General features: G+C 47.5%; 3 protein-coding genes across 3 annotated transcripts in view; all 3 read right to left on the bottom strand.

Moving 5' to 3' along the window:
• LOC135809954 (uncharacterized) overlaps positions 1-2,818 on the bottom strand; it is a 40,764-nt gene extending 37,946 nt beyond the window's left edge. Inside the window, exon 1 of the mRNA XM_065323403.1 lies at positions 2,605-2,818. Within this exon, the coding sequence (XP_065179475.1) occupies positions 2,605-2,641 (37 nt within the window). The 5' untranslated portion in view covers positions 2,642-2,818. The remainder of the gene's footprint in view (positions 1-2,604) is intronic.
• Positions 2,819-7,741: 4,923 nt separating this feature from the next.
• Positions 7,742-9,829, bottom strand: LOC135809952 (mitochondrial adenyl nucleotide antiporter SLC25A24-like). The gene has a single exon (XM_065323401.1). The coding sequence runs from the start codon at positions 9,632-9,634 to the stop codon at positions 8,261-8,263; it is 1,374 nt and encodes a 457-aa protein (XP_065179473.1). The 5' UTR covers positions 9,635-9,829; the 3' UTR covers positions 7,742-8,260.
• A 2,283-nt stretch (positions 9,830-12,112) lies between these two features.
• On the bottom strand, positions 12,113-15,472 carry LOC135810569 (metabotropic glutamate receptor 4-like). Its single transcript, XM_065324061.1, has one exon. The coding sequence runs from the start codon at positions 15,470-15,472 to the stop codon at positions 12,113-12,115; it is 3,360 nt and encodes a 1,119-aa protein (XP_065180133.1).
• Between the last annotated feature and the right edge of the window lie 195 nt (positions 15,473-15,667).

The raw sequence follows: 15,667 nt of genomic DNA, 5'->3' as shown, positions 1-15,667 counted from the left end.
GAGCGTGTTCACAACGTCAAGGCCAAGTGTCCTTCGACACCGAAAGTGTCAACGGGTCCGGACTTCACTTGCCGACGGGTGTAGAAAGGGAATTGGTACATGCTGTCCCCGGGGAAAATCGCGATTCCGCGGGCGCGTTTTTTGCGATTTTTTAAAAGATCGCGTTTTCCGCGATTTTCCCGCGTTTTGAACTTTTTTGTTGCACTACACGTACAGTCAACTTCGCGAATAACGACTGTGGATATAACGACAATTCGCGAATAACGACCAAATTTCCATGCCCAGAGCAAAGACCCATCTAACTGTATACATTTAACTTCGGATATAACGACTATCTGAATAACGACAATTCGCGTATAGCGACATGCTTTTAGTGCCCCCAGGTCATATTCACTGCTTGAATAACGACTTTCTGGGCTTTTGACAGCTATTTCAAGTACCTGTCATGCAGAAGTACCAGAACCTATGGTGATGGATATAAAGGCACACATGCAAGAAAATACAGCCAAGGGGGGGGGGGGCTTTTTCTTCCTTTTTTATGTTGGCTTCAAAATTGTTGGATTTACCAGCACACCTACATGACATGTATATGTATACAATGTACAGTGCGTATCGGTTATAGCGTGGTCGTGTAAAAGAATATACCGGTACTGCCTACAAGAATGAACGCTCATGTTTTCATAATCATAACATGGATTTCAAGTGCACATTTATTCTTACAAGCAATTTTGTCCCATAGTAGAATATATCGGTCCTAAGAATGGACTTTGTGTCCCGAAACATGCCAGATTAGTACAAAGTGTATCGCCTGTAGTAATTACATCTGTCCATTTCCGTTCTGATCTGACTCTCGTTGCGTCGTATTGCTGCAGATTCCAATGTTGTGGTCATGTAACCCATGTTGCATAGCCACATGGTAAGCCTATGGGACTATGACCAGCCACATGCACAGAAGTACTGCGTTGCATGTACGATGATCTTCCTGCCCATGCGCACATGCATAATGATATGCCACACTTGATTTATCGTGTGTAAGAAATATCGGAAATAAGCATAGAAAGTCGTTTTCAAACACCCACGCTATAACCGATACCTACTGTACAAGTAGTTGTACAGTGGTCCCTCTATAATCCGGCACCATTTGTGCCACGAAAATCTGCTGGATTAGGGAGGGTGCTGGATTAACAAATCTGATTTACTGCTGCAATGTGCATGAAGAGGACATTTTGGCTACTGAAAATTGTGCTGGTTTATCGAGGGTGCTGGATTATAAAGTGCCGGATTAGAGAGGGACGACTGTACATGATTGTACAGTAATCATCATACATGTACATGTACATGTCTCTGGCCCTGTAGATGGCTCAAAAAGGCATATTTTTCAATTGATTTCCCTTGCATATTGAATTTTTAGTTCCTTTCACTGCAATATGAAAATAAAGTACACATTGACATAGAGCAAGAAAAGAGCTTCATTTTGATATGCATGTCATACTATACAAAATATGGGTTCACATACATTCAAATGGGACTTCGGTTATAAGGACACTTCGCGAATAAGGACACTTTTCTGATGCCCCGCCGAATGTCGTTATTGGCGAAGTTGACTGTACACACAGTGCACTGTTCGGTCAGCAACGTCTCATCATGGCGGCTTTGTACTCAAATATGACGAGTGCTTACACCAGAGACTTATTTCACTACAAAAAAAAAGAAATTGTACATACTCACTGAAAATTGCCTCATATCAACTGCAAACTTGCCGCATATCAATAATATTCACCGCATATTTACCGCATATTTACCGCAAATTATGCCATGTTATGCCGCGTTTTTGCGATTTTTCCGCGATTTTCCCCGGGGACAGTACATGTACATGTAATTCATGGCCGGGAGTCGTACCTAGAGTTTATTCGAAGCATCTCTTGCCTTGTAGACTCTACCAGCCTGGAGCAGTGGAACCAGCCCGCAGCCGCGAAACATGGATTCGGCAACACCTTTTGGAAGCCTACTTGGTTGATAGGCACGCTATGAGCTAGTCGCGCCGCCCCCCCCCGACCTGATTACCATTAATTTTACAATCACCGGGGTCATGATTGCAATCCTATGAAACACCCCCCCCCCCCAGATGTACTCACAAGACAGAAACGCCCACGATATTTGTTTGCTGTCAATAGTGTAGTTCATATTATTGCTTATCATGTGTAAAACAGGATGCTCGCACGTTGATAACATTCCCCAAGCACCTCTGGCATCCACAGTTCATTCAACTAATTACTTTGCAAAACACATTATTCTAGGATTCTTCCCTGACCATTCTAACGTTCAAACGTGCCATTATTTTTGATATTCTTGTCAAGATTTGAACCAATGCCCAAGCCAAGGAGCATTTCATTCATTCCTTCGCTATTCTCGTGTACTATTCGCCGCTTTAGGGAATCGGGACTGAGGGACACAGGTCCTTGTTCGCACCACAACGGTAGAAGGGCGCGATGTCCATCAGTCCTGAACATCAGTCTAAAACATGCGCTAGACGGCAACGACAACAAGACGTCAGGAGCATTTTGATAAAAGAATAATTTCTCCAAGCGTTTGGCACGCGCTTACTCTTCTTTGCGGTGGGTGGCCGTGCGAGCTCCTCCATTTCGTCTTGCTTGCGTTGTGAGTCAAACTAACATCGTCAAGACGCGCACGTATAGCTACCACATCGCGTCTGGCCTTCAGGAAGGACTACAGAGAGAGATACTGAGCCGGGAGAGAATACTGCCCGCTCCAGAGTTTTTTGGATTTCAGAATGACAGTTCGTCAGCCCAAACACTGCAGTCTGCAGTCTGAGTTGTTGTAGTCCTAGACAGCAAGGCGGAAAAACAGTGATAACATCATCCCTACTCGAAGTCACTGTCCCACTAGATTTGTAACCATGCTAACACTAGTCTGTCACTAGCACAAAGCCTCATCATCAGAGTCAAAGGCGAAGTAACACTACGCGCGTAACACTACAGTCTACACACAGTAACACACACACGCACACACACAAGTCACATGTATGTCGTGATCATGGTGACGACTAGGTTTACATGAAGGGCTTCATTGCAAAACGAGATAAATCCATTTTGACCAATTTTCAGGAGGAGCGATTTTCTGTGATCAACAACTGGGTGGGTTTGGGTCAAATCTAACTTAGCAGATGAGAAGAGTAGGGTGATGTATGCAAATACAGACTTTCTCAAAAATCAGGAGCCATCCATTTTCTCAAGCAAGGTGATTCTTCATTATTTTCGGGCAAAACCAGACCACGTCGCCGGACTAATCAGTATTATGAGATTAGAAAATGCAAGTGCAACGACTTCACTGAGTTGAGAACTCTGAAGGAGCTCACCAGCAACAGCACTGCCAGCAGCAGCGTCGTCCCTCCCTGACGCCTCCAGCATACTGCCCTTTTCAGTTTCGAAAGCGAAAAAACAACAGCTACGAAGAAGATGATACAAAAAGAACGAAATGACAACGTAGATGTAGCTGCTACAAAGCAACAACACGAAAACACTGTACTTTGAACTCTGACATCGACATTTTGCACAGACTCAGTTTGTAGTCGCGATGTTTGCCACGTGCTGCGCCAGCACTCGCTGGCTTGTCACAGGTCACGCTGGCCCGCGCGACAGGATATGTCGCACTTTGCTCGAAAACATCGGTGGTGTTTATCGCGTTTTGCAGTAGAACGTCAACTTCAACGTTGATTTTCAGTTGGATATGTCTCGTTTTGGAGAATTCTTTTTGGCCACCAGATGCAGTGATCCCTACTGATTCGATTGACACCGAAAACGCCATATGCATGAGATTGGCGTTTAGCGCGTTTTGCAATGAAGCCATTCACATGGTGATCTGGTGATACATTCTACAAGTCATTATTAATTTTTGTAGTCGAGATGCTAAGCTAAATCAGTAAATGCATGAGCGAGCAATTATATTTTGCGCGCATGGCGACATGGTACTACAGTCTACAGTATTACCACTACTCACTAGTACAAATGTAGTACTAGTAGTGACACTACCTGACTACTGGCACTAGTCGTAAAGTCTAGTGACTAGTGGATCTACTCCTACAGTATATTCTGGTCAGTTTTCTTGGCTTTCCTTTTTTACACGTGATGTAAAAAGCAGTTATTAGTAGGGCTCAAACGGTCACGGTTTTACCCCTAACGGTTAATTGCTAATCTAACGGTCGGTTTAACGGTTATAACCTATAAGCCACGGAAATCCTGCGGACTCTTTTTTAACCGTATATTTGACTATACTCATTCAAAAAAATGTACCCCATTCGGTACAACGCACACTTGTACATTCTCTTGCATGCTCATTCATACCAAGAGACCAGATATGACCGAGTTGACAGCCCAGAAATTGTGTACGCGTGCGACAGCCTGCGAAAATGCATACTTTGCAACGACCTGATACTTGAAAAAATTGACTGAAAAGTTACTGCGTAACCGTTATCTTTATCGGTTAACCGTTAATTCTTCTTTAACCGGTCTGCAACCGGTTAAGGAGGCTCCCACCTAAAGAAGTAAAAATAAAAGGTCCATGGACACCCTGTTTTTTATGCATAGAATGGTGGAGTGATGTCTCTTCTTCAATTTGGTATAGTTTTTAGGTAGGGTCACCAGGCATATAAGAGGTATTCTGGTGTATTTAGTGAGTGTACAATTTCTTGATTTTCGGCCAAAAAAATGGTAAAAATATTTGCTTTTTGACCCAAAGAAGCCTCCTAGAAGGAGGATACTAAGCATTTTCTTCATCATATGTTTAAGAACCACATTTGGAGGTATCTTGGCTACACAAGATAGACTGTGTCTTGGTTTTGCCCTTGGCGAGCCACTTTTTCGAAATTACGGGAACCGAAATTTCCATCGGGTGTTGAATTGTGAAATGGTTCAGCCTGCAACATTTTGTCCATGGACATATTGATTTTTGTGGCTTTCTGTGATCCTTGAGCCCCAAGGAAACCGATAATGGACAGTTTTGATGGTGTCACCAGGCACTTTAAGCCCCTACCAAACAATATAGGTATCGAAATATGGTATTTTTAGGCCAATTCTGAAAATAGCATTTTTAGAAAATCTGACCATTCTTGCCTTCTTGACTAAATATCACTACCAATGACATGGTAGTATGGTAATATTATTATAGAAGAAGTTATTTTCATGCTGCAACCTCCTTTGGACATACCAGACAGTCTGTGCTTGGAAAGGTACATGTATCATTACATGTATGTCATGTAGCCTTCAGTCCTAGCACATTGATATACGAGTAGTGTACATGTACATGTAAGGCAGCGAGGTTTCATAACAACCTCGACCATGAAACTGGCACATGAATAATGTGAAAGCAGGCATTCAAAATAAGGCACACTAAACACTCACTCGCGTGCGCACACACATAAACACCCACCCACATGCACGCACTCTCGTGCACGCATCATTGTAACACTACTAGTCCATAGTAGGACTTAGTCAGTTAGTGTAAATAAAAGCATGAAGACCAGCCACTGCACTGGGCATGCATTTGCTGGTTGTCACTAACTGTGACTTGCGTTGATAGCACCAGACTCCAGAAAAACATGGCATGAAGGGCAATATGCATCTACACACGCTGGCGTGCACACATACGATAAACATGTAGTGTACTGTCATGCTCTCTCGGCAATTCTTTTTGTGTCTCAAATACGGTTCACAAATGCGCATTCACATGCAACTCCTGTACTGTAATCCCATTACCACACTGTCCTTGCGGACACCAGAGAGGAGAGGCATACAGAACCAGCACCGTGAGCCCTCCCCCCCCCCCTTCCACGCCTAGCTTTGCACACGCGCGCACACATGCACGTGCATACACACATACATGTACACAGACATTTGCATGCACATGCACACAGTGCACTCGTGGGGACATGTGCATAACCCAGATCAACATTGCGTGCGAACCCACACATGCGGGCACGAGCACGCGCGCACACACACACGTGCGTACACACACACACTCATACACCTGCCCAACGCTGAAGCGAGGATAGCGAACAAACTACGTTAGACATAGCAACTTGTACTCGGATTACACCTTTCAACAGCTTGCACATACACACACGCGCGCGCATGCGCGCGTACACACACACACACTCGCGCGCGCGTACACACACACACATACACTCGCGCGCACGCGTACACGCGCGCGCGTACACACACACACAAACGCATGTACTTGTGCATAGGAAAGGATTCAAAATAATCAACCACAGGCATTTACCCAATACACACCTGAGTGTGCACATCTTAGTTGTGGCATCCCCATTTTTACAAAAGCAGGATTTAGAAGCTCGTCCCTGGTTCAGAACACAAGCTTCTGGCCAGCGTTTTCCTTGCACCATCAGTGCAGTACAGTGGTTGACACGAACCTCATTCCTACAGGGACAGTAGCCCAAGTTCAGCAGCTCTGAGATGCGTCGTCCACTGAGCTCAGGATACTCTAGGATCCACAGAAAGTTTCAAATGGTACTCGTGCGACTGGAGCTGCAAGTGGGTCCACTTACCAGCGAGTGGGCAGCCACTTCACGCTCCACAGGTAGTCCATGCTAAATTCCAGTACCAGTACTAGTATCACTACGTTCGACATCGATGTCTTCACTGACTTCAGCCTGCTTTTCTCACCCTTCTTCGTCAGTAATATATTAATATTTTGTTCTTCGTGGCCACATCGTACCGCTTCAACAAAGTTTTCACAAAAAAATCAAGCAGCGTAGGAACTGCCTTTGTTTTGCATTAGCCATGGCCAGTGATTCTTTCCAGCGTAGAAACAGCCACGGCTACAGAAACACTGCAACGAGTAGAACTACATCCTGGAACAACTGCGAGCACAGAGAAATCAAAAAACTTCTTTCTGAACAACAGCTTGTTTCCGCATGGAACACAACATTTTTTGAATCTCGCGGCAAAAAACAGATTTCGGAGGTGCCCTTTTTACACTGCGCTGCGCAACTGTTCGGAGCCTCCTTAATCGGATGAACCGTTTGAGCCCTAGAACTTATTAGCTAGGCATGCTGCCTATGCATCATGTTTGTACTTTGAAGTAGACATCAAGAACTGATGAGGCCTTGAAGGTCAAAAGAGTACTCACTGATCATAGCAACACATATCCAAAGTCATGTGCATGTACTTACATTAGCAGTTTAATAATAATAGTCAGTTCACAGGCACACCTCCTCGCTCTCTCGCCGTTGCATCTGCCGCCCAGTGATACATCATCAGGCATAGCGGTGTCCTGGCTAAGTTTCCCAAGCTGGCTGTGTTTATGGACACGTTTCATACCGCCAGTGGCAACGTCGATGTGCGAACTTGAGTGTAGATGCATCTGGTAGACTTGATCCGCACAGGGAGTCTTGTTATCTTCAGACACGCTGAAAATAATAAACTATATCAAGGCTGTGAAAAAGGAGGATAAAAAAAATGTTACGAGTTATGACTAACTGTCCACCAACGTAACCAGGTCTTATAGTCAGCAAGTGCGACAAAATGGCACAAAACTGACAAGGAGTACTGAGACATTCGCTGTACTAGGATTGTTGTTGTCCAGAATCTGTAAAGCGGCTAATACGCCCCTTCTTGATAGAAGCGTTACCTGTTTCCATCGGCAAATGGCTCTCTGAGTAACATCTCAAGTTAACACTAGCTACACTCACCAACAAAGCCATCGGTTAAAGTGCGATACATGTACTTTGTCACAGTTTTCAGTTGGGTGGGTGTCCGACAGTTGCAAGTCTCTCCAGAAGAGCGGCAACACATGTGAACACACATACTATGACTTATGTAAATCAACATTGCAATTGAGCAAGAAGACAGGCCTGCCAATAAAAAAATGCTCTGGCTTGTGTCGTGCGTACTATCTATTCATGAGCACATCCTAAATTAAATATAGATGAAAGGATTCAAGTTTTGATTCAAGTTTTGACGAGAGCTTCGTTTCTATAAAAATCACAGCGAATTACAGCGAACCGAATGAAGTCTCCATAATATTACGTCCCACTCAGTGAGTTGCGTAGACTGCAACACGGTAGGCTGCTGCTGTTGCCTGCACAAAGAGTTTGATAAACGAGTGCCTCGGACCTGGACTATCACCAAGCAAAGTGTTAGTCCATTCGGTAATGAACTACCTGCTGTCAAAATCCATGTTGCTCCAATCATCCAATCAATGCCTGCCAGTTTCGAATGTTTGGTTACAGTCGACCCAGCACTGCATCTCTAACGGTGACGGAAACCGCAATGGCCGGCGCGACCTTGAGAAACGTTGGCCACATACCGCGGAACAGACCAGGCGCGCCTTCCTGCTTCACCACATCGCGCAGCGCCAGCCAAGTATAGTGTGTGACGACCGCGCGCTTGGTTTGATTTGCCGCCGAGACGTCCGCAGCCTTGGTGACGACGTCGGCCTGCATTCGCCGTCGGATAAGATCCAGCGGATAGACGACGGTTTGAGCAGTCAAGCCCGCAGCGGCACCGCACGTCAGGAAGAACCCTACGCTGGGCTGGACGTTGCCGTACTCCATGGCGGACATCTTGATGACGTCGTACGTCGCCTGCTGGATGGCAACGAACGGCGCAACGGCCAACAGTGTTGGTCGGATGCCCTTCCACAAGCTGCCCGTGGAGTGGATGTGTTTGAGGGCACTTCCCATACTACGGTAGTGCGCGTCACCGCCGTTCACAGCAAGCCGCGTTCGCACCACGTCTAGAGGATATGTACAGCATGTTGCCGTGACACCTGCACAACCACCGGCAAGTGCACGCCACATGTACTCATAGCGATCCAGCTTGCCGTCGGACGGCAAATACTTTACGAGTGACGCGTACGTGAGGCATGCGATTCCGGCATGCGGAAACACGCGCACGCAGTTTGCTCCGTTTCCGGCCATCAGAGCCCTCCAGCCAAGCTCACTCTTTGCAGTGATCTGTCGCATTGCCGACAACACCCCGCTAACAGAGCGGCCGACCTGCGCTTCGATGCGAACACGTTCTAGCGGAGCGGTAAACGTCCTCGAGCACACTCCGCCTAAACCGCCCGCCAAGACGAACCTCCACAGGGGCATATTGCTTGGAGGTACGGGTACGCTCAGGTCACTGCCAATATCCACACCGCTCAACTGTAACCAGCGCTGCGATATGGTACGCAGGTCAGCCATCGGCACCGTGTCGAAGAACTTCTGAAACTCCTCAAACGATACCTCACCATCTTGGCTAATGTCCACCGATGACAGGAGCCGCGTTGCTTGTGCAGTTGTTAAATGTACATCCAGTTTTTCCAGAGCAGCTCGCAGTTCATGGACAGTAATACTTCCACTGTGGTCAGTGTCAAACTCGGAGAACGTGTTCCTAAGCGCTGCTTCATCAAAGAGCAAGCAAAACTCCTCGAAGTTTACATGCTTTGAACCATCCTTGTCGATCTTGCGCAGAACTGTTTGGAGCTCGCCATCGCTGACTGGATTTCCTAAATCTTTCAAAGCTGTGCTGAGCTCGGAGACACACAGCTCCCCGGAAGAATCGACGTCATGCTTCTGGAACGTTTCCCTTAGCTTTCCTCGCGTTTGATGCATTGCAGAATAAAAAGTTCATTCAAATTGAAAAGTACAATGTATCTCCACACGACAAAATGCTCTCGACAAATGAGGGTTGGATGATCGCAGCAGATAGTCTTTGGGTGCCGTTCTTCACCAGCTCGATCGTCATACTAGTGTAAGTCACTTCATATAATTCTTTACTAGCTATTGCCGTCAGTAGCAACTAGCACAATAGCAGCTACGAAGTACGAGACAGCGAAATACTGTCTATAGCAACAACCCCTGACTCGTCTGAGCGATCTTTCCTCGAAAAAAAATTCATAATAATTATAAATTTTTCCAATACAAACTTGTTCAAGCAAGACACTATCTTAGTGTAGATAGAGAATTACTAGAAGCCAAGATGGGATTAGGCTTGCTTCTGCAAGTAACAATAATATAAATTTTTGTGGTTGTCCATGCAGTGCTAGCTAAAAATATAGCTGCTGCTGAAAGTAAGTTAGTATGCACTTACAGGCTGTCATGCTCATAATCATCTGCAGCAGGAATGATAAAAGTAAAACTGGCGCAAGGCTGGCTAACTCGATCGTTCGAACTTTACTTTATTTTACGCGATCGGATTTCATGGCACTGTACTAGATCTGACATTTCCTGACTTGGTATTTCTTCAGTGCGCATGGGTGACTCAAGCCCATTATTTACGGCTTTACCTAGTCTCAAATGATCCTCACTGAATGGTCTCGATGCCGCGAGTGAGGAAACAGCTATGATTACCGTGAATCATGGCACTGACCAAAATTATTATTTCGAGCATGGCCCATCCTAAGGGTGAGGATTCACCTTGGGGATGGGCCATGAAAATGTAGATGATGTGTTAGCGGTACTAGGTGGCTCAAGCTGCCACTGGTTGTGTTTCTCAACACAATGATATAGGGCCGGTCGGGTAACAATATAACGCGAATGTGCAATTTTTTTAAATTTTTAAACTTTCCTAGGTGGCTGCAATGATTTTTGTTTATGGATGAAAAAACTTCAAGGGAAAGTATACCATGATTTCCCCGATTATAAGTCGCACCACCATTTTCAGGCTTGAGCAATATCGTTTTTATATATTCACTTCAGTAGTAAGTCATGCTTGATTGCAAGTCGCACCTCCTTTGTTGGGAATGAAGTTAGGTGTAAAAGGGTGCGACTTATCATTCGGGGAAATACGGTACCCTAAAATTAAATTTTCGCCAGTTGTAGTCTTCGGGGTGCTGAGTCGAATGGTCTTGCTCCGACTGAGTCCGAGAAAGCTGAGACGCTCCCCTCCTCCTTTTTTCCCCAATCGAACTCGCGCACTCACCGAATCTGGGTGACCCCCCCCCCCCCCTACTAGATGGGGATTTGTATGCAACTTGAAAAGTCACTAAAAGCCCCGTTTCCTTCTAAAAGCACCGTCACGGATGACCGTGATTGGTCCATATGTTGTAGTCTTTTGGACGCTGAGTAGACCGGTTTTGGTCCGAAAAGGCTGCGATGCAGCGCTCGGCCCTTATTCCCAATCGAACATGGGTGAGTAAGCGGTCACGTCCTCATGCGTACATCAGTCACGTGGTCACTGTGCCTGCAGGCTACAACTTGTACAGCGTTCCTGTCACTCGAGTTGAACCTTTGAGTTGAGCCTTGGTGTGAAATACCGATATTTATTTAGAAACGAAAACTAGTCATTTCTCTCAGTTAACCCCTTAACCCCCCCCCCCCCCCCTTCGTTCATCTTCGTCTCCGTCTCTTCGTCTACAATAAATGTCCTCCCAACTACCTGTTCCCGTCTGTTGTGTCTGGGAGTATGCTCCTCTTCGTACCCAACATCTATAACGTTCAAATGGTGAAGAGTTGCGTGCATGTATGCACTCTTGTTCACTTATCCACCCGTTTCCAAATATTCACGCAGTATGTGGAACTCCGCTCAAAGTACGAGAAAACGGGGATGGGATAGGGGAGAAGCTACCATGATCATGCTAATGTCGCCGTAGTAAGTAAAGGTTTTCTTAGAGAAATGACCGTACATGTACCTGCATGGCCACACCACAGTGTTCTAAAGATAACAGTTTCACATAATGGTTCGCCGCACCGTGGTATAGATATAGATAGTGCATCAACATCAAGTGGAATATCTATCAAAACCCGTTGACTAAGTGTCTCCAGCATCATCAGAATAAACTCAGCATTGCAATATGTTTTAAAATAAGAGGATCAGTCTAAGAAAGGGTTTGCTCCCCACACCGGAGCTCGCGCTATTCCTTTCTTACAAGTCATCGCCGAAGTCGCAACCACTACTTAGGATCAGTCTAGCCAAAGTATGATTTCATCTACCATGATATCCGACAGGAATTTGTGCGCATGAAAATTATATCAGCACAACGAAGGACAAAACAATAATATTGATTGATTTTGATAACAAGCTTCCTCCTCGGAGACAAATATGCTAGAGTGCTAGATTTTGATAAAAATAGGAATATCCTCTTGCATGCCTCACACAGAGGACTCTAGATGAGTATAGCTACGTGATTTGCAAGTGTAACTCACGGCCACAGATGTCGCCGCCGAGTTTTCAGAAAGAAACAGCGACGGCGGTTCAGAGCCTATCGTGAACCGTCTTACATGACCATTGGAGCTACTCCAAGTTCTGTTCATCGACTCATCATCATCGCAATTCGACAAGACTGTCGGTGCACACGTGGAAGCAATATCATGCGCTGCTTCAGTATCCACAGTGGACACGCCAGATCGCTGGGCATTTACAGCCTCTAAGCCTGGAGACGGACTCTCCCTGGGCAGGAGACACGCTACACGCGCCTCCATTGGCTTTGTCGCCTCCTTGCTTTTCCGCCTGTTCAAGGCAAGAATCCTGCCAGCATCAATGTTGGCACGTGACGAACTCCTGGACCGTCCAGTCGCGATGGAACTTCTCCTAGAGGCTTGCTTCCTGTCCGAGTAGATAGCATACAGCCGTGGAAAGAACAGAATTACAAGAATGGTATAGTGGTTCATGTTGAGAAGCAGGGCGCGCACCACCATCAGGATATCATCCGATAGGGCGAGCACGATGGGAAAGACGGAGACATGGAGCGCGACGAGGACGATGATCGTGTAGCACAGCAGCTCTGCCTCGCTGGGCAGACTGCTGTAGCCCTTCATCTCTCGACAGCAGAGGCGTAGCCGTCTGGTCTTCATCACCAGGCAGGTGACCAGCAGAAGCAGCGTAAGTCGCACGACATTCGCCATGACCGTGTGATCCTCCTGCTCCTGACAATAGACCTGCACCTGGATGACCGATGTGCCTGAAGATATGCTCGAGCTTGCATGCACGTTGTGAAATGCAACAGCGCTGGAAAAGCCCAGCAGCAGAAGGCCAGCACTGGCCAGGGCCGACTTGATTTGTAGGGGGAACGTGGCGGCCACATGCTGGGCTACGAAACGCAGCCCTCTGCCAATGTCTGTGCTGTTGTCGCACTCCACCACCAACCGCAGGGATCGGAGTAGAACGACAACCAAGGACATAAGTAGAACCATGTTCCGCATTACGAACATAACGGAACAGCTCAAATCGGCCGGCTCAATAAAGTGGAGGATTGCTGTCACTTGACCGAGCAACAAGATTCCCAGTGTCAACAAACTCAGTTCAAAGTTTGCGATGTCAACCACATCGGTACTGCGATACGTGTAGAGGAAGGCCGCTGTTATCAAAGTGAAAATGATTCCCAGGCATGAGAGCGTAACAATCAGTTTACCTGCCAGTGATGCATAGCCATAAAAGCGCTCCCACTGACTGATGCAGTGCGTTCGATTCAGCCCTGGTACAAGACCACTAGCACAGGTAACACACGTGTTATTCGCACTGTCACTGTATGTCCCGTCCGGACATGGCACACAAACCCAGCAGCATTGAGCCAGCGTGTAGCTAATCGCAACGTCCATGTAGCGTGCCCTTCGAACATGGCCACCATCGCACGGTCCAGAGCACGACGATTCCGGCACGCTGCTTGCGTTACCCGGCCAAATGTGTGTGTTTGTGGCGTCGGCATGGGTGTAGTTCCATGTTATTGTCACGTGACCGGCTCTCAGCTCACCTCTAGATTCCCAGTAGCCAATCTCCTCGAGCGTGTACGTGCTGTGGTTCCGCAGCATCACGGCATGGATGCTGAAGGCAGGTACAGTTTCCTGGTCCACTCCAAACACGGGCTTGCTCTGGCCGTTGTGCACGATGCTTACGTTTCTTAGTCGGCGCCGGAGCTCCCGACCGCTGGGCAGGGCAGCTGCAGGCTGCTGCTCGTGTTCCCTCACAACATTTTCAAGTACGTGGAGTGCGGAATGCGCAGCTAGCCACAGACTACCAGACGCAATCGGTGGTAGCATGGTATTCGTAAACACCTGGCCAGCAGTCTTGCTAGTTTCACACGCCGTGCAGTTGGTGGCCTTGCCGTTGAAATTTAGACAACATTCGAACTGCTGCTGCCACGCAACGCCTAACCAAGGGTTGTCACGTACAGTCTCCTTGCTCACTGTTAGCTTGTCCAAGTGCCGTTTCAGGCGTATCTCAAAATCCTTCGCCTCGGATAGGAAGTCATCGCACACTCTGAACAGAGGCCCGATGACTGTGTGACGTCCGAGGCACAAACCTTGATCTCTGCAAAGTCCAGGTGCCGGGATGATGTCTGCAGCTCTGCTTAGCCAAGCATCATCTGCCAACCAAATTATGTGTTTTAGCGACAGCTGCCGATGGAACTCTTTGTCTTCCTGCGCCATCTTCCTCAGCTCAGCAAAAAGATCCTGCACAAACAGATAGCCACCAATGAACACCACCACTAGTGGGGTGTTCAAGCCGGGTGCTGGTGGCGTGTCCACAAGCCGGTGGATGATGTAGCGGATCTTCTCCGTTTCAGAGCGCTGGAATTGTTCGTCGACTGCAATGCACGCCTGCAGGCTGTCTCCGCTTTCTCTTTCCATCGCAAGCGAGCGGAACACAGCGGCCATGTCTGATCCCCTTCCGGAGTCCCTACCATTGATCAGGGCAATGTAACGCCATCCGAAATGTCGGAGAATATCGGTGAGTGCGTGAGCGGCGTGAAAGTCTGGAGCTGTAGTTCTGAATAGGTAGGGGAACTCTTGCTTCCAGCGGAAATCGTCAGATGTTGACCAGTAGGAGATGTGTGGTACTTGCAGCACGCTCAGAGCGGATGACACTACGCCGACTTCGGAGCTCAGCGCCGGCCCCATGACCACACCAATGTACGGCGTACGCTGACTGCGCATTGTCGGGTCTGTGCTCGAGGTGTTCGAATGATAGCGTGGGCATCCGTCGCAGCGCCGATTGGCTTGTGCCTGGCACATGGTAGATGAATACGCCGCGGCCGGCATTCCACATGTGTCGTGCATCTCGATACCGACCAGCACCTTGGCGAATAGCGGGCTCCGTAGCACGGCCTCATCAACAAGCAGCTTCATCGCCTCCACGAGCTGCACCATCATCTTTCCTCTGGCTATACGGCACGCGGATGGGTCTGGCGCAGCATCGTGCGAATTGTACAGCGGTAGCAGGCCAATATTGAGTAGTGGCAATGCTGACTGATCACGCAATGTTCCGCCGTACCTTTCCCGAGGTGCGTACGCAAAGCACTGAATTCTCTCGGCAGGCCTGTTGAGCATGCTCAGAGTACGCTCCAAACTGTCAGGTTGGTCATTCCAGGGGCAGGGTGACAGCACTTTGGGCACCTCTTGTGTGAAACTTGGGCTGGACAAAAGCACCACGTACACGCAAAGACGGCAGAATGTTCCCCGGCTCCACGTGCGTTCTCTTCTCCGCGGACTTGCGGGGAGACGCTGTGCCTGCATTGTTCACGGAACCGCTTCCCGGACCACCGCTAGCATGTCAATCGGAAAATGTTGCTGCTGCCTCGCTAACACACGCGCTTACAAGAACACTACTAAATCGTTCCGTCCACAAAATAATGCTGCTGCAAAACAATGGATTTCATGCCATCTTTCAGGTGATTCCCCGTGAAGCTAATCAGTAATCGATCACGAGGT

The sequence above is a fragment of the Sycon ciliatum genome, chromosome 2 (genome assembly GCF_964019385.1).
Source record: "Sycon ciliatum chromosome 2, ocSycCili1.1, whole genome shotgun sequence".
NCBI classification, from domain to species: Eukaryota; Metazoa; Porifera; class Calcarea; order Leucosolenida; family Sycettidae; genus Sycon; species Sycon ciliatum.
Note: the sequence above shows the minus strand (reverse complement) of the source record. Positions and strands in the feature narration are given on the sequence as shown.

What these genes read in the sequence shown, in the direction of transcription:
- LOC135810569 (XM_065324061.1), bottom strand. Translation starts at nt 15,472, where the DNA reads ATGCAGGCACAGCGTCTCCCCGCAAGTCCGCGGAGAAGAGAACGCACG.
- LOC135809952 (XM_065323401.1), bottom strand. Translation starts at nt 9,634, where the DNA reads ATGCATCAAACGCGAGGAAAGCTAAGGGAAACGTTCCAGAAGCATGAC.